The sequence below is a fragment of the Notamacropus eugenii genome, chromosome 7, assembly GCF_028372415.1.
Source record: "Notamacropus eugenii isolate mMacEug1 chromosome 7, mMacEug1.pri_v2, whole genome shotgun sequence".
NCBI classification, from domain to species: domain Eukaryota; kingdom Metazoa; phylum Chordata; class Mammalia; order Diprotodontia; family Macropodidae; genus Notamacropus; species Notamacropus eugenii.
Genome location: NC_092878.1, coordinates 29491425 through 29513266, shown reverse-complemented (window position 1 = coordinate 29513266; position 21842 = coordinate 29491425). Strand labels below are relative to the sequence as shown.

At 36.9% G+C, this 21842-nt stretch overlaps 1 protein-coding gene across 1 annotated transcript in view; it reads left to right on the top strand.

The window, feature by feature from the left end:
* The window catches only part of UBR1 (ubiquitin protein ligase E3 component n-recognin 1), a 166901-nt gene that overhangs the window by 127439 nt on the left and 17620 nt on the right, over positions 1 to 21842 (top strand). The window contains 4 exon segments of the mRNA XM_072624518.1: positions 2167 to 2222; positions 4338 to 4434; positions 18106 to 18173; positions 20392 to 20542. Of these exon segments, the coding sequence (XP_072480619.1) occupies positions 2167 to 2222; positions 4338 to 4434; positions 18106 to 18173; positions 20392 to 20542 (372 nt within the window).

Here is a 21842-nt window from a genome sequence, read left to right as displayed (position 1 = left end):
ATTCAATGCTAGTGTTTTTGCAATAGAGTTGGAGCAGAACTCTAGTCAGTCAGCCTATGAAAGTAAAAAAAAAAAAAATTACCAGAAAAAACTATAAGCCCCAGATGATGAGTCTGTAATCATCATTCCCTTGTTTTTGGCATCACTTGATTCTCCCTGATAACATGAAAGGAAAAATGTGTTTCTCTAGCCCTTTAATTTTTTCCCTCTAGGTTGGAGACTAGCTCATATTTTGTGCATTCATGAATGTTACTCCATAATGTCCTATAACATAAACATAGCATATTCTGCAGCACACTGCAAAGTTCTCCTTTCCTTCTCTTCATGCATTGAAAGAAAAACAGCAGTATTTTCTCATCCTTTGGTAGTTCTTCTGACTAACTCTTGTGGCTGATACCAGATTGCTTATTTATGAGATGCTTATCCAATGAGCTCTTACCTCACTTCAGCTTGCTCATTTCACTTATCTCTAAGCAGGTAATTGTTAGCTCTATTTATCCAGCCCTAATGTCTCTCTAGACCTCCAGTGCACAGTCTCCAGTTGCCTGTTGGACATATTGAATTATATGTCCTGTAGATATCTTTAACTCATCATGTCCAAAAGAATTCATTATCTTTCCACCAATACCCTCCTTTCTTCTTAATTTGCCCATTACTATTAAGAATACCACCATCTTCCCAGTCACCCAAACTCTCAAATTAGATGTCATCCTCTACTCCTCACTCTTATTCTTTCATATCCAACTTGTCGCCAAGTCCTGTTGATTTTACCTTTGCAACATCTCTTGCTTATGACCTCTACTCGCTGCTAATATTGCCATCACCTTGGTGCAGGCCCTGTCACCTCACATCTGGACACTAGTTCAGTAGCCTTCTGGGTGGTCTCCCTGCCTTGTCTCTCCCCACTTTAGTCCATCCTCCGCACAGCTCTTAAAATGATCTTCCTAAAGCACAGGTTTGACCATATCACCCCCTTATGCAATAAACTCCAGTGGCTACCTATCCCTAGTACCTTCAAAATTAAATTTAAAATTCTTTGTTTGGCATTCAAGACTCTTTAACGTGCCCCTCCCCTACTTTTCTAGGCTTCTTACATCTTTTACCTCTTGTGCCCCCCTCTTCTCCCCTCACTATATGTTCTTTTATCCGGGGACCCTGGCCTTCTTGCTGTTCCTAGCACAAGACATTCTCTTCCTAATATTGTCAAAGTGTACCATCATCCTTCTGGTCACTGGTTCAGAGCCTTGGTGTCCTCTTCAGTTCCTCACTCTTACTCCCTCACAATGCTAACCAGTTGCTCTCCCTTGTTTCTGCCTCTGAAATGTTTCTTAAAGATGTCTCCTCTTTTCCATTTACATAACTTAGTCAGCTCTCATCTCTCAGTGATGATCATTGGTCCAGTGTGGTAGAGGCGCCTGGGTGGCTGTTGGACCGAAATGTCAGTCTTGTCTCAGACACTTGCTCTCTGTGTGACTCTGGGCAAGTCACTTAACCTCTCTGTCTGTCTTGGTTTCCTCAGCTGTAAAATGGGGGTAACAGTAGTACTTACCTGTAACGGTTGTTTGAGGAGAAAATTACATAAAATTTTGTAAAGTACTATAGAAATATTCGTTATTCATATTGTTGTAATTATTATCTTTATCATCATTGTCATTATTATTACTACTTGTGAGTATTTTGCATGAAGTGCGTTTGGAATGATGAGGAAATTGAAAGCCATTAAATCCCATTTTAAAAATGTTAAATTCTGTTTGGAATTTTAATAAACCATATTTTTCATTTCATCAAGTAGGAAGATGATAGGGAAGAGCGATCAGAGTGCTAGCTAAAATCTGCAAGAAAAAGATGCCGTGACCGTGGGGGTTGGGGAATGGGAATAACGAAGCAGGAGTGAGCTGGAATGCTGTGCCCCTGGGCAGTCTTTGAAATTAAATGGCATAAATTATAAGTTACCTCTGTTTGATCACCTAATATTCATTTATTTAGAAAAATGGGGGAAATTTGCATCTGGCTTAGAACTGAAGTTTGAAGGGAAACATGTCAGACTATTATATGAGAACAAACTGGTCTGACTGCAGCAGTGGGGATCATACACAGAAAGTGACACAATGTTTGCTGTGGTTTTTAGAATCCATACTTTTAATGCTTTTTTTGTTTATTTTTAAGACAACCTGCTGGAAGATGAACGCAAACCTCTATTTGGAGCACTTCAGAATAGACAGGTATATCCTAAGTACCTAATTATTATTAGTAGTGTACTAAGTAACATATTACATTTTGTTTTCTTAGGAGTCCAATGTGAACCCAGTGATTATATTTAACCCTCACTAACATCCTCTTGTATGTAAGAAAACATACCTAAAAACATTCATGGGTATCTTGTTGAAGAACAGACACCTCCTTCCTAGCACATTTACAAAGCTATCCTCGTTTTAGAATTTGTTTTTCATGGAACAAATTCCAGAGAGTAACATGCCAAATCATGTCAGGTGGTGCTTGTTCATTTAGTCCAAGTAACCAGTTTTCAGCAAACTGGCCTTTGTTATCTCCTGGCTTCTCAGCAGCATGCTCCCCTTCAGAATCACAGCTTCTCAGTACTCTGGAGATTTGAGGGGTGGTGAGAGAGAGACCTGGAAGTAGTTTCACTCCAAAAACTCCCTGTAAAGCAAACAATGAGTCATTTATCTCTCTAGATCAGGAGATAGAATTCCCCTGCCTTTGCACAAAGCCCCTTTGTCCAGTACCCTTTTCCTCCTGTCTTCTTGGTAGCTAGCTTGATAGTCTTCTCAGTAACATGTATTTGTAGTCATGATCCAAAACTTGGAGACCCTTGTCTTTCCTAACAGTCATTCCTCCCCCTTCTAAGAGAGCAGTGTTTTAGCAGTGGAATGATTTAGAATTGAGCATATGGAGAGCTCTTGTTCCTGTAACAAATGCCTAGCTTTTTAAGTGTGCACAACACTGTGGTCCTATGAGATGGGTGTAGATTTATACAGTCCAGATTTGGAGGAGATAGGAACTTTATATTAGTCCAGTACAGTAGCTGCTTCAAGTTGTTTATGTGAAATATGGTGAGGATGCCCAGAGCTAATAAACTCTTCATGAATTAGGCATTCATTACAGTGTTGTTCCTCTGTCATGATCTGCGTTAGAGTTTCTTGGTTTATATTAGCACAGGCATACAGTTCAAAGTAAACCAAGTTAATATTCAAAAGTTACATTCTGAGGTAGTAAGTTTTTATTAAAGTTGAGATAAATACTTCTTTGGGGTGAAAGCTTAAAATTTTGGCTAGGTGATACCAAATTATCTAAGTTTTCCAGTAAGTAAATGAATGAAAAGGCATTTATTAATAAGCACTTCCTATGTGGCAAGGACTGTGCTAAGTATTAGATCAATAAATTAAATAAACAGAAAAAAGGAGATAGTACCCACTTCTAGGGAGCTCATGTGCTCATACTCTTCATTGGGGGACACAACACGTAGAAAGAGTTCACCTGCAAAGTGGATTGAAAGCCCTATAAGGCCTAAGGGCACAGTGATAGGGCAGGTGGAAAGGCCTCGGGGTCCTTAGGATGCATCAGCAAGTCAAATGGCAGTGCTTATGGTGCCCATGAATCTGGAAGGCATAGCAGCAGGGTAGGTGGTAAGGCTTGATGTAGTCTTCTCTCTCTCTCTCACTTACAAGGGTTATGGTTGCAGGACTCCTAGGTCAACCAAATGTTCTTCCTCTCTGGCTGTGCCAGTGGGGTCTAGGTGGCCCAAGGTCCTCAGAGGAAAATTGATGGAGCAGGCAAGAGGAAGGGAAGAGTGCACTTATTAGTGGTTCTCTGTATCTGCATGGGGAGGTGCCTGTCACATCTGTGATGTCCATCATCTTACTTTTCTTTCCTTCCTTTCTTCCTCCCTCCGTCCCTCCTTCTTCCTTCCTTCCTTCCTTCGTTCCTTCCTTCCTTCCTTCTTCCCTCCCTCCCTCCCTCCTTCCTTCCTTCCTCTCTGTCTCACAGATATATATTATGAACTTGAGCCATTTTGCAATTTAAAAAGAGCTACTAACTCTTATTTCACACATATGTATTTTTATATAGTTATGAGCATATGCCTTATAGGGTTTTTATTTCACTTAACTATTGAATATACATATTTCCAGGTATTGATATAATATGCCTACTTATCATTTTTAATAGTTGTATGTATGCCATCATATTACTCTATCAGAATTGACTTAGCCATTCTTTTGTTATATTGTTTCCAATTTTCCCATTAGTTTAACATGTATCTTTATACAAATTGCACCCTTTGTTTTTTGCCACCTTTTTTCTTCTTTCTTCCAATTTAGCACAGTGGCCTGAAAGCATTAGTACAGTTTGCTGGGGCACAGAGGATTACCTCTCCTCAGAGCCTGATACAGAAGCATCTTGTCCGTCTCCTATCAGGTAGAGTCTTTGAATTGTTTCTGTCTCGTTACATTTTCTGATATACTTCAGATGATATTAAAAATGGATTATCTGGAAAACAGTAAGCTCCAATAATTTAAGAAGGTACTTAACAGTATTGATGTCTGTATAGCCTGGCAAGAAGCAAGTTCATAACTAATACCTAGCTCATGAAGAACTAGCCATCTTCCACAGGCATTCCGTTACACACTTCTCTAAATGGAGAATTCCCAGAGCACTGCTTCTCCAGTCCTTGACTGAATAAAAAGACTTGTTCTGTGAAGTTTGGATTCATTCAGAGGGCCACACTTGAGGACCTAGAGAACCATCTGTGGCATTGAGGCTATAGGTTCCCCACCTCTGCTAGCCCATTTAGTTTTTTTTGTTTTTTCTGTTAGCTCAGGGCTACTGACAAGTACAAGTATTAGTATTTTATTCCAGTAGAAGTGTGTGTGTGTGTGTGTGTGTGTGTGTGTGTGTGTGTGTGTGTGTGTGTGTGTGTGTGTGTGTTTTGAACTACATTGTGGGTAATTCTGTTTAAAATCCTAAAGTAGTTGATAAGTCAAGTAGAACTAAATTGAAACCATCAAAATGCCAAATAATAATTTACTTTCAACACTTAGCCATATACCCTTTCTGAGAGGCACACAGTAGTAGGACTGATAGGATACTGAAAATTCAGTAATATACTAAAAGTACATACGTGGTTCCAAATTGCTACAAAAGAAAAATAATCTTCATTATAAAGAAGAAATGCAGATTGGTGTTTTCTTTATCATCAAAATTTTTTCAAATACCTACTATTTGTTCTTATTATGGTAGGTGCCAAAGGTATAGGAATGTAAGCCACAATTGTCTGTCTTCAAAGGGTTCACGGTTGATCTGGGACACTTATAAAGGATTTAGGAAAGAAACATCAATTAGGACTAGGAGAGTCAGAAAACGTCTCACAGAAAAAGTGAGACTTGAACTTGGCCTTGAAGAGTTGGCAGGACTTAGTTGAGGGCAGAAGAAGAGAGAGAGAATTCCAGGCATGTGAATAGTTATGAGTAAAGTCCCAAGTTATTCTTGTACATAAGTCAGTTTGGCTGGAGCTGTAAGGTCCATGTAAGTAATTATGTGAGAACAAGTTTGATAGGTAAGAGAACGTACTTGAAAGACAAAATGAGAATTGTGTTCTTTAGGAAGTGAGAATTCATTGATGTTTGGCCAGAAGGGAATAAATCATGAAAAATTGTGACTTAGAACAATAAAGTTGCATGCTTATATGCAGATCAGAAGTGGTCTGTCATTGAGGAAGGAGACTAGTGAGGAGATTATTCCGGGAATTGAAGCTGAGGTAATAGGTAACTGGTGGTGGGAATTGTGGTAGATAGAAGGAAGAGGAAGAGGTAGGTAGAAAAGATTAAGAAAGAGGAAATATCAGAACTTTGTAATGTGGGGGGAGGGAGCAAGGGATGGAGGGAGCAAGGAAGAGAGAGAGGGAGTTATGAACATGAAACTAAGAAGGCAGGAGTTTTGACAATACCTAGAGGTAATACCAAGGTCAAGAAGATTTTTTCCTCCAGTAGTACTACACAAGATGTTGCTTATTTAGAAAAAAAAAAACAGTCCTTTTGGAAGAAGGTACCTGAATGCTAGGCAAAGGAATTTAAACTTTACTTAATGAGTAATGCCATTAAACATTTTTTTCACAAAACTATGTCATTACATCCTAATTCAGATGCTTATACTGCATGTGTGACCTTAGGCAAGTCATTAACTTTTTCTGGGCCTCAGTTTCATCACTTGTAAAATGAGGAGCTTGAATGAGATGGCCTTTTTGGTCCATACCAACCACTGTTATCCTAAGACCAGACTGATAAATAAGGAAAATTAGTTTTCCACTAGTATGAAAGATGGGTTGAAGGGTAGAAAGAAGGCAGGAAGACTTAATAGGAGATTTTTGCAATAATACCCTGCTTTTCTAATGCAGTGGCCTAGGAAAGTTGTAATGAGAATCTATAATAGGGAATAGAGAAGAGAGGACGTACATGAGAGATGTAGTAAAACCTCAAGGACATTGGAACTGATTGGATATGAGAAGTAAGGGAGAAGAAAGAGTCAAGGAAAACTCTTAAGTTCAGAACATGGAATACAGTGGTGATGATAAAGTGAAGCACGATGGCTAGGTGAGTGGTTGTGTCTAAGTCCAGCTTCTATGCACCACCTTGAAACAACTACAAATGCACCAAATTAAAGAACAGTTTGTTCATTTATTGGTTGATTAATACCTTTATAAAAACATCACCTTAATTGCCAAATATGGCCCTTCCCTTCCAAAATCCTTGTAACAAAGGTTTTAAAAGAAAAAATAGTTCAGGAAAACCAGTCAGCGTGTCAGCCATCTTTTGACATTGTATATAATTCTCCACACTCATAGTCTCCCACTTCTGCAAAGAATAGATTGAGGTGTATTTTCTCATGTCATTTCTAGGGCCATACTTGGTCATTATAATTATACAACATTCATTTTCAGAAAAGAACAGCATTTTATAACATGAAACTTTCACAGAAAAAGATGTCTTAGGAAAACTAAGAGACCAAAGAATGAATAGGCTCCAGTATAGTGAATAAACAGCATAGAATTAAAGAAAACAAGGAAGAACCCCCAGAAGAAAAAATGCACTGCAGTGACAACCGCTTCATTTCTACAAGAGAGAACAGACGTACCACAGATGTCCTCTCAAATCATTATAAATGAGATAAAGGAAGGTCTGACTTCTGTGTGATTGGAAATAATATTGCTAAAGACTTCAAGGAGACTATTGTGAGAATAGACACTATGGAAAAGATGGTAGAAAACCTCACTGAAGTAGTGGATTCTTTGTTGAATAAAATGCATTACCCAGAATGAAATAATTCATAGATGGAATACCGGTGACAGATAAAATGACATTTTAGATGGCAATGCTAGAAAAATCTCAGATCTTTACAAACCAAAGCAGCAGGGCTAGAGGACAGAGCTTGGAGTAACAATTTGAGAATTATTGGGCTCACAGAAAAAAACAAAGAAAGGAGTTGAGTTTTGTTCTAGACATACACTTAAGAAAATTGCCTGGAAGTATTATAAACAGAATGTACGCATTAGTAGAATCTAGGACATTGACATAAAGGAATCTTACTTTTATGTCATTTAGAAATGCAGTTGGCCACATTTGGTGCTTTAGCATCAAAGAATAAATTTTATAAGTGGCCGTAAGAAGCAGTTTATATAGTAGAAGGCATCAGCTAGGATTGGGAGACTACCTGCTATGTGACAAGGATATAAAGACTAAAGACAAATAGTCTTTGTCCTTAAGGGGCTTACAATCTAGTGATGATGGGGCGGGACTTATAGCAATGTATGTTTATAAATAAATACGAAATATGAAGTAAAGCAACTGGAAGAATGGGAGAAATTGAAGAGAGGTGCTCACCTTATGTGGAAAATAGTAATTAGTACGTGAGCTCATCTTTGAAGGAACCGGTGGATTTTAAGAGGTAAAGGTGAAAAGTCAGATATAAAAACAACAATAAGTAAAATAAGAGACTAGAGTGCCATAAAATGAGAAGCAAGGGAAATTGGCCTGCTCCCTACAATACCTTCCTTGCAATACCAAATATATGCCATTTTGGGAAAATACGATTCTTCAGTAAGGTCAGAAACTGTAATTATTTCCTATGGAAAAATTAAAAATTGGGCACAACCTTTGTCATGTAAGTTGACCAAACAGCTCAAACTTAACCTGGAATTGAATGCAAGTAATGACTAAAGGATGACTCCATGTTTACACGGACTAAGGAGGTGATAAGGCTACAGTATTTTTTCATTCCAGGTCTTTGTGAAAGCACGAAGGTCAAGAACTTGAGGGTAGAAAAAGAAACAGATATAATGAGATCAACTGGTGGATTGAAAGAAAAGGTAGGGAGAGAACTGAAAAAAACTAGAATTTAGATATGCAAATAAAGGTTAATCAAACAAATAGGGGAAGATTGAGAGAGAGAGTAAAAGCCCTAGATGAGGGACTCCTGGCTTTGGTACTTGCTGGCTGTGTGACCTTGCACAAATTACTTAAGTGTTCTCAGTCTCAGTTTCCTCATCTCTGCAGTAAGGTGGTTGGGTTAGATGACTTTTAAGATTTCTTACCACACTAAGTTTCCAGTCAATTCTATTGAGTGAGCATTTAATAAAAATCTACCACAAACCCTCTGGGTAAAGAGATAAAAACTAAACAACCCAAACTTCCATAAGCTTATGCTCAAAAGGAGATGTAACATCAGCTAAGAAAAGTCAACATAAAATAAATGTCAAGTAATGGGGAGGAGAGAATGACCACTAGGAGGTACAAACAAGACCTCTTAAAGAAAGTAGCACTTAATGGATTCCACGAGGTGAAGGTGAGAAGGGAGAATATTCCAGGCTATTTGGAATATTTGTCCAAAGACATGGAAGATAGGATGCAACGTACAAAGAATAGCAAATAGACTATTATTTTTAAGTGTTAGAATGTGCAAAGGGAGTTAATATGAAATATACAGAAAGATCAATTGGATTCCATTTGTGAAGAAATTTAAATGTCAAATAATAGGATTTGTATTTTATCCTAAAGGCAATAAGGGGAACCATTGAAGTTTCTTGAGCCTGAGGAATGACATAGTTAGACCCTTTCAGAAATACCACTTTGGCATCTGTGTGGAGAACATCTAGAGGCAGAGAAACCAATTAGGAGGTAGCTGCTATAATCCAGGCGAGAAGTAATGAGAACCTGAAGTAGTGTCCTGGCCATGGGAATGTAGAGAAGAGGATGATGCCATATTTACTGTGGAGTTAGGAACCACAAGTTAGGACTTGGCTATTGATTGAATTTGAAGGGAGAGGAAGACTGAAGGAGAAAAGGAGAGTGAAGAGTAGAAAATGACTTCAGAGTTGCCAACCTGGGAAACTGGAAAGATGGTGGTGCTCCTAACAGATATAGGAAGAGGTGCGGGGGGTTGGGTTTTTTATTTGGGGGGGGGGGGGAACCAGCAGTGGGGAAGCAGGGAAATCATGAGTTATGTTTTGGACTTGTTGAGCATGAGGTGCCTATGGTACATCCAGGTAAAGATGTCTACCAGGCAATTGATGATATGAGTCTAGAGTTCAGAATAGAAATAACACTTGAATAGATAGATTTGGGAGTCAACTACATAGTCAACTACATAGATACAACAATCTGTGGGAGCTTACAAAATCACCATTGAGAGAAGAGTGCTCAGGACAGAACCCTTGGATACCCTAATCCTAGATTGCAAGGGGGTGAGGATGTGGTAGGGGCATTTGAAAAATTAAGTCATTAAAGAAATTATTAATTTTTTCAAGAAATTTAACACTGAAGTAGAAGACAGAGATAGATGATCATACCTGGTAGAAGTGGAAGGGGAAAGGGAAAAGTCTGGGTTTTGTTGATTTTTTTTTTTTTTAAGGATTGAGAACATATTTGTAAGCTGAATGATGGAGTCAGTGGACAATGTGATGTTACAGATGCCCGAGAAAGAGAATTTCTGCTAGAACAAGGTTGTGTGGAGGCCGGAGGGAAATAGAATCAAGTATATAAGCACAAAGAATAGCTGAAGGGAACAGAATCTTCTGTTTTGTGTGACCAGAGAGAAGGAGAGTGGGTAATTATTATTGCTCTGCCCACAGATTTTACGCAGTAAGGTACTTGTAAATTGCCTGCCTAAATTTCACCTACAGTGTTCTGCTACATTACATGAGTTTAAAGTTTCTGGAAACGGAGGGTGGAGAGAGATAGCTGAAACCAGGCCTCCACAAAATCTGATAGGGACAGCCTTAGCCTTTTTGTAGCTTAGAGGAGAGTAGCCATTGCATCTGAGAGATGAAAGATTCAGGAAAGAGGTAATGATTGAATGAGGTGAAGGAGGCAGATTGAGATAGCATCAAAAATACAGATGAAAGAGTTAACTTTGGAAAGGGGACATATCTCTTCTTCCATTGGGCTAGGAGAAAAGACAAATGATGGAAAAATAGTTGAAAAATACTCGTTAAAACTTCAGTAGACCTATGGTATATCAGTACTCATGGCACCAGTGTAGACCACAATTCCTTTATGCTTTAATAGGCAATATTTATCAGTTACTCTGACCAGAATTGTTCAACATCCACAAAATATAGCCAAGCTGTCCCTTTGTGACAGACACACAGTTCAGTGCTGAGTTTTTACCCAGAGACATTGCAGGTTTTTGGGACTTGCCAAAATTCATATTCTTCTTGCATTAACTTAAGAATCCAGAATCACCTCCACACCTTGACAAGACATTTGTTTTAAAAAAATATAGATGAAGGGAAGAAAAGGAATAAGAAGATACACAGCAGCTCCAATGTGCCTATCACTGTGCACAGTCACTTTTTTCCCCCAAATATCTCATTTGATCCTCACAGCAATCCTAAGAGGTAGGTGCTGTTATCATCCCCATTTTTCCGCTAAGGAAATTGAGACCAACAAAGGTTAAGTTACTTGCCCAGGGTCACATAAGTAAGTGTCTGAGGTCTTCCTGATCCAAACCTAGCAGTCTATCTACCGTGCCACTAGCTGCCTCAAAAATATGAAAGATTTCAGTGGAGAAGAGGCTAAATAAAAGTGTAGGTAGTAAGATCATTGGTTGAAATTCATTGAAAGAAGGTAGAATGTAAGACTTACCAAAAATGGAGTGGTTTTGGAATAGGCACTGTAAGAAATGTGCTAAGGAGTCAACAAAAGGTGAAGAAAAGAATTTCCAAGCAAAAGTGTGGACACAGCTAAAATTAAATTTCGTTAACCTGTGGTTGGACTAGTCTTTGTCTGAGGCAGTGTCTTAAGAAAAGTTTAGCCAATGTTCCTTTGCATTGTTTTGAAATAATAAATTTATGGATCAGCAAGCCCAGTTAATTATTAACTATTCAATTTCTTAACTGCTAGGATTATGATCATCAAACAGGATAGATTACATGATATATTACATGGAGAGTAGAAATAAATAAAAGTATATTGTTATTTTGAAAACACGATCAAATAATAGCACATAGACATTAGCCTAATGTCCTGATTTGACAGTGACCTAAATATGGTGGAAATGGACTGTTTTGAAGAGAAACCTACTTACTGAAATTGAATCCATCAGATAAGAGATTTCAGACTAGATAGGACTCGTATAAAAACAGTTGAATTTCTACTAATAATGAATCAGGCTAATCCTAGGATGATGAAAAGAGAAACATGAAGGAAGAACCAGCAGTGAAATTGAATGAAAGATCAGTATTTCAGGTGGTAGAAAATTTTTTTTATGTTGGTGCAACTGTATGTAGAGATGCTGACTAGCACAACATAGAAATATCATAAAGATATACATGTTTTAAAAGATGGGCTTCAAATAGCTGTTGCCTTGATATGTGAATTCATTAGGTAACTTGAAATATGGATACTATATTATTTAATAGTAGATCTACCATAACAATTTCTCTAGAACGTGTTCTGCGGCATAATAATAAACCACTGAACCACATCATTTTAATTCAATACCAAAAATGAAGTGGGAATAGAAAAAGACAAATAGATAACTTTAAGGTGAGAATCTATCACAGTAATAAAATAAATCTCCTGGGACATTCTCCTCATTAAAAAAAAAAAAAGTAAATATAAATTTTAAAGTTAAAAAAAAATTAATCTATGCATGCCCAAATTGGCTTCTCATTCTAAGAGATTACAGATAAAGGCCCAGTGCTGTTAGATTCCCTTGATATGTTGGTTAGCTCTGCTGAACTGCTTTTTTCCCTTCTCTTTCTCTTTTATTTCTTATTAGAAAGATTGGCTCACTAGATAAGGGAATGATTTGTTTCGAAATGAAGGTAATATAAAAACAAAAATCAACAAAAATGAAAAAAATTACTGATTAAAAGAATTTAAAATACATAACTAGTGGGAAAGAGAGAATAGATATGTAAGAACCTGTGTGCCAGAAATAATGCCTTAAACATATAACATCTGGTGCCTTCCAGCTAATAAAATTGACACGACCTAAATACGTGCAATATTTTGTTACTACCTTCTGCCCACCCCTTCATTTAATAAAAAATTTTATTTATATCTCTATATTTATTTCTAAATATATCCGTCTTCTCTTCTCTATCCAACAACACATTCTTTTTAAAAAAGGAAAACAGAAAAAAAGGAGCAGTTCAGCAAAACTAAACTGTATCAGTAAAGCCCTATTGTTTATTATTATATGTGCAGTGATCTCCATAGAGAATCTCCCACTTCTGCAGAGAATTGAGGGAAGTTAATGTTCTCATTTCATCTCTGTGTCCATGTTTGATTATTATTTGGTTTTGTTGTTCTTTTTACTTTTTTATAGTTATTATGTGTACTGTTTTCATGGTTCTACTTACTTCCTTCTTCACCATTGGTATCAAAAGCAGATAGGAATGGAAGCCGCCAAATGATACATAAGGATATGTTGGCTTAGAAAGCCATATGTTAACATTATCCATGCTCCATTATGTTTTTATTTATGGTGTTAAGTATTTCCCAGTTTAATCTGCTTTGTGCTTGCTGCCCTTAGGTTGTATCACTTTGGCACTAATGCTCTTCATCTGTTCATAAAAGTCTTCTCATGCCTTTCTGAATTCATCTTGTTCACCATTTATTACCACAGTGATATTTCATGTAACATGATTTGTTTAACCATTCTTGAATCTGTCAGTCGACATTTGTTTTGTTTCCAGTTCTTGGGTATCACACAAAAGGCCTGCTATGAATATTTAGTATTTATGTGACCTTTCTTTCTGTCTTTAACTTTCTTGCCCCCTCCCCATTCCTATTTCCAAAACATTTTTCCTCATTTAAAACTAATGAAATAGTTTCAAACTAATTTTCCAACTAATTATCATTCTCTAGTTCCTGAGAGAGGTTGATAACATGGGGCTCAAACAAAGGAGAAGAAAGAAATGAACTGGAGGAGAAGATAGCTATAGGAAATTGAAAATAGGTCATTTGATTTGAAAAATGTGCTTTGTAAATATTTATGCCTGTCTGGGATATTTGTTTATTCAGGGACTTCACTGAAGTGGATCTCTGTAAACTTTTCAAAACTTTTTACTTTTATATCATTATTATTCATAGAACAGACAGAATTTTATGAATATATAATTTTGCATTCACAACCCCCACCTCTTAATTCTATAAATGTTATATTCCAGTTTCTAATCGTCTCTTGTGATTCTGAAGTACAAAGTTTAGAATCAGAAGAGTCAGGTTCAGATTTTGCCTATGCCACTTACTATCCCTGTGACTTTGGCCAAGTTATGTGAAGCTCTCAATTTCTTCAACTATATGATGAGAGGGTTGGATTGATGACCTTTTGCAATCCCTTCCAGCTATGTAATCTTATGATCATACCTGATTATTGTTCCTTATTAAAGGATTTCATTCCTTTTTTGGCAGCTTGTATTTTTTCTCTAATGTTCTAGTAATCCTCTGACTCTTAGGGCATCCAGGTCCATTATTCAGATATGTATTTTTCAATAATTTGCATAATTTCATGATTTGCAGAGCATGTATTTCCTGCTGTTGCTGAATTGTGCATAATTTTATTTTATAAAAGTAAGATTATTAATGGTCACTTCTATTGATTTCGAGGAGGCAGGTAGAGAGGTTTTTTTCTAATGTGCCCTGTGGAATGACCATACCAGTGATTTTCTTAAATATTTATTTTTCTTAATCCTTTTTAGAATATTTTAATTCTGCTTTGGTTTCTTCCTATGACATTTTAACTTATTTCCAAGTTCTTTTTTTGTTTGGTCTTAAGATTCTTTTTTAATCAATGCCAGTTATTATTAATTTCTTTTTTTATTTTAATTTCTTTTTAGTTTTCAATATTCACTTCTACAAGATTTTGAGTTCCAAATTTTCCCCCCATCTCTCCCCTCCACCCACCCCAAGACAGTGTGCATTCTGATTACCCCTTCCCCCAGTCTGTCCTTCCTTCTATCATACCCCTCCTTTCTCTTATCCCCTTCCTCTCTGTTTTCTTGTAGGGCAAGATAAATTGCTCTACCCCATTGACTGTATGTCTTATTTTCCAGTTGCATGTAAAAACAATTTTTAACATTCATTTTTAAAATTGTGAGTTCCAACTTCTCTCCCTCCCCTCCCACTCCCGTTGAGAAGGCAAGCAATTCAGTGTAGGTTATACTTGTGTAGTCATGTAAAACACTTCCATCAATCACAGTCATGTTGTGAAAGACTAGCTATATTTCCCTCCATCCTGTACTGCCATCTATTTATTCTATTCTCTCTTTTGACCCTGTTCCTCCTCAAAAGTGTTTATTTCTAATTACTCCATCCTTCCTTTTGCCCTCCCTTCTATCATCACCCCCATTCCCAGCTTCCCCCCTACTTTTCTGTAATGTAAGATAGATTTTCATATGAAATTGAGTATGTATGTAATTCCCTCCTTAAACCAAATCCGATGAGAGTAAGGTTCATTCTTTCCATCTCACCTCCCCCCCTTCCCCTCCATTGAAAAAGCTTTTTCTTGCCTCTTTTATGTGGGAGATAATTTACTCCATTTTATTTCTCCTCTCACTATATTCCTCTCTTACCCCTTAATTTTATTTTTTTAGATATCATCCCTTCATATTCAACTCACCCTGTGCCCTTGTCTATATGTATAATCCTTCCAATTACCCTAATCCTGAGAAAAGTCTCGAGTTACAAATATTATCTTTCCATATAAGAATATAAACTGTTCAACTTTAGTAAATCCCTTATGATTTCTCTTTCCTGTTTACCTTTTTATGCTTCTCTTGATTCTTGTGTTTGAAAGTCAGATTTTCTATTCAGTTCTGGTCTTTTCCTCAAGAATGCTTGAAAGTCCTCTATCTCATTGAATGACCATTTTTTCCCCTGAAGTATTATACTCAGTTTTGCTGGGTAGGTGATTCTTGGTTTTAAACCTAGTTCCTTTGACCTCTGAAATATCACATTCCAAGCCTTCATTTCCCTTAATGTAGAAGCCGCCAGATCTTGTGTTATCCTGATTGTATTTCCACAATACTTGAATTATTTCTTTCTGGCTGCTTGCAATGTTTTCTCCTTGACCTGGGAGCTCTGGAATTTGGCTACAACATTCCTAAGAGTTTTCCTTTTGATATCTCTTTCAGGAGGCAATCAGTGGATTCTTTCAATATCTATTTTACCCTCTGATTGTAGAGTATCAGGGCAGTTTTCCTTGATGATTTCTTAAAAGATGATGTCTAAGCTCTCTTTTTTTATCATGACTTTCAGGTAGTCCAATAATTTTTAAATTGTCTCTCCTGGATCTGTTTTCCAGGTCATTTGTTTTTCTGATGAGGTATTTCACATTGTCTTCTATTTTTTCATTCTTTTGGTTTTGCTTTATAATTTCTTGATTTTTTGTAAAGTTATTAGCTTTCATCTGCTCCATTCTAATCTTTAAGGAATTATTTTCTTCAGTGAGCTTTTGGACCTCCTTTTCCATCTGGCCAGTTCTGCTTTTTAGGGCATTCTTTTCTTCATTGGCTTTTTGCATCTCTTTTGCCATTTGGGTTAGTCTATTTTGTAAGATGTTATTTTCTTGAACATTTTTGTGGTTCCCCTTTAACAAGCAGTTGACTTGCTTTTCATGATTTTCTTGCATTGCTCTCGTTTCTCTTCCCAGTTTTTGCTCTACTTCTCTTTCTTGATTTTCAAAATCTTTTTTGAGCTGTTTCATGGCCTGAGACCAATTCATATTTTTCTTGTAGGCTTTGGATGTAGGAGCTCTGGGTTTGTTCTTCTCTTTCTATATTTTGGTCTTTCTTGTCACCAAAGTAAAATTCTACAGTCTGATTCTTTTTCTGGTTTTTATTCATTTCCCCAGCCATTTACTTGACTTTTAAACTCTTTATCAGGGTAGATCTCTGCTTCCAGTCAAGGTTGGGGGTGTACTGAAAGCCACTCAATCCCCCCGTAATCTGTGGACCTAGAACTCCAGAAACAGCCACTGCTCCTGCTGCTGCTTTTGCTATGGTGGGCTCCTCCACACCCTTGCCTCCCTCAAGCTGGGGCTAGTCGAGTCTACTCTCACACAGGTCCAACAGGTTTTTTCCACTGACCTTGCAATTTGACCTTGGTATTGTGGGATCATGAAGTCTGGAAACCACCACAGGTGCCAGTGATTCAGTTCCCCGAGGCCTGTTCAGGTCTTGTCTGTGCCAGCGTGGCCCTGCACTCTGCTCCCAGCCCAGAGCAATAGACTCTTCCTGCTGAACTTACAGACTGTCTTGGGCTGGAGATTTACTTCACTCTGTCATTCTGTGGGTTCTGCAGTTTCAGAATTTGTTTAGAGTCATTTTTTACAAGTATTTGGTTGGATTTGGGGGAAGAGCTCTAGCAAGTCCCTTCTTTTACTCCACCATCTTGGCTCCACCTGGTACTTAATTTCTTTAAGCATGCTATTTATTTATCCATTTTAGGTTGTCTTTCAGGATGTCTGGTATAGTTTCTTTTCCCTTCTGTGTGATTTCTGATACGTTAGTTAATTTAGTTGTTCCATACTATTACTTTTTTGTATCAGAACTATGCTTTGACGATTTTTTTAAAAATTTAACTGAATAGTTTTCAGACTTTTTTTCCTCTTTTTAGTGTGTTGTTCTGTTTTGTAAGTAAAGCAAAGAGAGGGTCTTACCTCACTTTCATTTTGTCACTTTGTCATTTTGCATCATTCTTCTTCATCATTAATTTGGTAATCCTCAGAAAAGTTAGTTTAAAGACAACTAATGTTGAGGCTAGAATAGCCTTGTCTTTGTATCTACCAACAGGCACATAGGTCATTACCTTGGGAATCATTTCCCACCCCACTCCCCATAGGTTACTTCCTTTCATCCTTATTTGGTCTGTTATAAACTATTTTAAAACATAAAAGTATTTTAAAACGTAAAAGTAGAGATTTGGAAACATCGTTTTAAATCCATTTGTTTTTACTCATCCATTCATTCATCTAGCCATTCATTCAACAAATAGCCTCTTCCTTCCAATTCAGTTATCTTGGTTCCTTTAACTTTCATTCTTAGGTTTCATCTTTTCAACCCTAAAATTACCTCAATATCTTTCTTCTAAATGAAGTATAAATTCAGAAATTCCTTAGTTGTAGTTTCCAAGATTAGGCATAGCAGTTAAAGGTTTGAATGCTAAGTGTGAGTCTCATACTTATATATTTAAATAGCATGTAATGTCTCTTTTTTGTCTTTTTAAACTACATTTTTCTTTTACTAGAATTCTACTTTGATTGCTCTTCTTGGTGTGGTGGTTACTGGGGTCTTGAAGGATATGTCAGTAGTTGAGAAACTTTATAAATCTGAAAAGATTTCAGTATAAGGTCTGGCAATGGACTGCTTAGTTATTATCTGATGACCAACTTGACTATATTCATAAGGGCCCTTAACTAGACTGTCAACCACCAGGTGATGAATGTTTTCTGTCTTGTGCAGTCCTTGAGATCTCCTATGAGGCTACAGAAGGGTTGTGTTCTGTGTCAATGATTAAATCAAAGATCTTTGAATTATTAAAATGCTAAGTTGCTGACTAAATTAAATGTGTGTTGCTGTTGTTTTAGTTATTCTTCCTAACCTGAAATCTGAAGATACACCATGCCTTCTTTCTGTAGATCTGTTTCACGTTTTGGTAAGTAAGGACTACCACTGCTTTATCCTACTCCAATGATTCACCAATGTGTGAAAGTGACAAGAGGTTCTTGAAGATTGTGCCATTCAAATAAAAGCTCTCACAGTTTCTTTCATACTGGAAAACCTTCATGGATAATCCCAGCAACAGACCATGTTTGCCTTTAGGAGACCTAGCCTAACTAGACATGGAGAGGTTTGTTACAAGAGGGTTGGCTATTTGGTGATGAATTCTTTGGCTGTAAGCAACCCATAAAAAAAAAGTACATAATATCCCTTAGTTATGTGCACAATCTCCTCTACCTCCCACTTCTGTAATGATGGTGACAGAAGGTCCTAAGAATCATAAAGTTTTTAGACTATCTATAAATGCTGGCTTAGATGGTGACAGAAGGTCCTAAGAATCATAAAGTTTTTAGACTATCTATAAATGCTGGCTTAGATGTTGGTACTATAATTGTGAAAAAAATAATTTATTAATCATATCGGAATCATCCTTGAATCACTTACTGTGTATAGGTAGACCACTGGTTTGTTAGATATAAAAGATCAAAATTCACATGCAGTTAGAAGAGAGAATGAGGGTGAGTTGACATAGAGTTAAAACAATTCACCCTATTCTATTTACTGTAGGAATTGACATAAAATTATACCAAATGGATAGAGGAAAGGACATCAACACAAATTATGATCATCTCATATAGACATGTATATAAATGGATGCAAATCAGTTGCTGTAATGAGAAGACCAAGAGCATCAAAAAATGGTTGTAGCAAACAATGGTCTGTTTGCCAGGTACATCGGTATCATAGCCAAGAGTAATGCTGGTAAAGAACATAAACTCACATGTAAAATTTTATGTATTAGTGAAACATTAAGAGCAGTGTTACCTCATAAAATAGTGTGTAGTGATAGAGGGAAAAAACAGTTTAGGAAAAGTTTGGCAAGATATCCAACTAAAAAAAAAGTGATCCTAAGAATTTTCAGAATAAAAATGGAAGGAAAACAACAAACTAAAGAAAGAAAAGATCCCCAAAGGTTTTTACAACAAACTTTTCATCGTCAAGGACGGAGGAGTCAGCACATTTGTTTGGAATTCGTTATCACAGTTCAGAATGTACTGATAGAAGAAAATAGAGATGACAGTGAAAAAAAAAACAGCAATCAATTCTCAAGGCATCTGAAAGAAAGGAAGATACCAAAGGTGTGAGAAAAACCTTATATCTCATTACTAACAAAAAACTTCAATCAATAACTTCCAATCCATATGCCTCTTTTTCCACAACATAAAATTTTCATAAGAATAATTACCCACATAACCTTCTCATTGTCATGGTTGGCCACAGCCTTACCATCATACAATTGACTGAAAGACAGTAGAGAATACTAGATCCTGCTATGCTTTTTGTTTGTTACTTTTAAAAATCATTTTATTTGATAGAGCATAACACCACTTTAAAGGCTGTTCTCCAAAAAGACATCTCACTTCTCTGTCAAAATGAACTACCCTGGAAGATCTAACAACAGAAGTAATCTTGTTTGATAATTCCCTAATTGTTAATAGCAAATAAGGAATAAAGTAGAGAGACACATACCTGCCGAGTGTTTGCCCTGTCATAGAGGTGATTCAGACCCCAAATCAGAGAAGGATTCTCTGTAGATGGTACGGTTTTCCAGATGCACTTGTTTGTAAATGTCATTGTGTTAAACACATCAAACGTTGATACATTGTGGAAGCTCCTAAATGAAACACAGTCAGCTGAAAGAGTGGGAGTCCAGAGTCAGAAGCAGAGCCAGGAGAGGAAAGATTCAAGTTCTGCTTCTGCCACTGAACTGTGTGATTTGGGGCAAATCACTTCAACCCTCATCTCATTTTTTTCTTTCTTAAAAGTGATGGATTTGACCAGATGGTCTCCAAGGTCTCTTCCAGCTCTAAATTTTATTTAAGTGATCCTTTGATCTGTACTCACTTGGCTATTCTGCCACGTGTGCTTATCTAACCCTCTATTAGATTTTAAACTCTGTAAGAAAATGAATCTTAGTCATCTTTATATCAATGCAAAAGTTAGCTCGATTTTTTATATATATTAGTTGCAGTGAAATTGAATTAGGGAAAGAATCTGGTGTCCTGTCTGTCTGTATAAGTGGTAGTAAAAGGTAGTGGACATTCAAATCTCTTTATTTTACAGATATTGGTATTCATTTTTTTCTTTCACAGGTGGGCGCTGTTTCATCTTTCCCATGTTTGTACTGGGATGATACTGTTGCCTTGCAACCTTCATCAGTTAGCTCTTCCTACAACCACCTCTATCTCTTCCATTTGATCACGATGGCTCATATATTCCAGATACTTCTCACCATAGAGACAGGTAAAGTTCCCTCCACTTTGGTCATAAATAACATCCCCTTCCCTACACACACTTTTTTTTCCCCCTATATTGTAGAGAATTAATTTTACTTGTGATAACAATAATCTCACATTTCTACAAGTTCTCAGTGATTTCCTTTGGTAAAGAATCAAACATTTGCTTCAGAATGAATTTGTTCTAATTGTGGGGGAAGAATTAAACATGGCTTTGAGAGGATTAAACAGCTGAGCTACCTGTCCTCATTCTTCAGATGTGGCCACAGATACATGTAGAAAATTCCTGGGTTCTTAAGTTTTTCCGTATCCCACAACCTCAATTTCTCTAAATCATCCTTACACATTTATCTACATATTTAACACTTTTAGTCCTTTAACAGGCCTGCCAAAATTTGCTGCATTAAATAAGTCCCTCAGCATACTTACAGTGTAACCTTTATTGTGCTTCTGCTTATGCAAGAGAGAGAACAAATGTCTTAGGAGAAATAGTGATAAATAAGGAGCATCTCCAAAAGCACATTGGCTTTTCAAGAAGGACTCAGAGATCTGATCTCTACCACTGACCCAGTCATGGGTTTGGCACTTTATCAGAGGTCCACTCAGACCTTGTTCTTTCATCCCCTTTAGGGGTCTCTCATTCTTAAGAGACTGAGTGAGATTCTTTAGCATTCTCCAAAGCAGACATTTCTTCCAACTTTAGTTAACAAGAATAACAAAGGGATCATAGGAGAAACAAAATAGAGAATATTTCCTTAAAAAAAAATAAACCAGTTCTGCATCTCCAAAGTTTAAGATACTACGACGTTTTCTTTCCCATTGACAGATAGCAAGCAAAAAAGTGGCCAGGGAGCCTAGTGTGTGGGTTATGATAATGTATGGCAAAGGGGTCTCCTAGTAGCCTGTAGATCCTGTGAATGGTAAGAAAATCAAGAAATTAGCTGGAACCAGATAGTTTGGTGAAAAAGGGTTCCTCCCACAATTTTGTGATGAATTCTCCTTTCAAAATAATCTAGATTTCATGAGAAGTATTCAGGAGCAAAAAGAACGAAATATAATAAGTGTAACAACAGAGTAACAAGGTTAGCACAAATCATAAAAATCATATAAACACAGCAATAACAAATGGAATGCAGCATAAAACATAGAAAATGTTTAAGTGATATAGAAGGAAATCAATGGGGAATTCATGGTGAGTAAGAAGGTAGATAATAAGTCAATTTCTTTATTGTTTTATGATTTACAAAGTACTTTTCTCATAACAACTCTGAATTAAGTGATATGTTTGCCTTCTACCACTGCAGAAA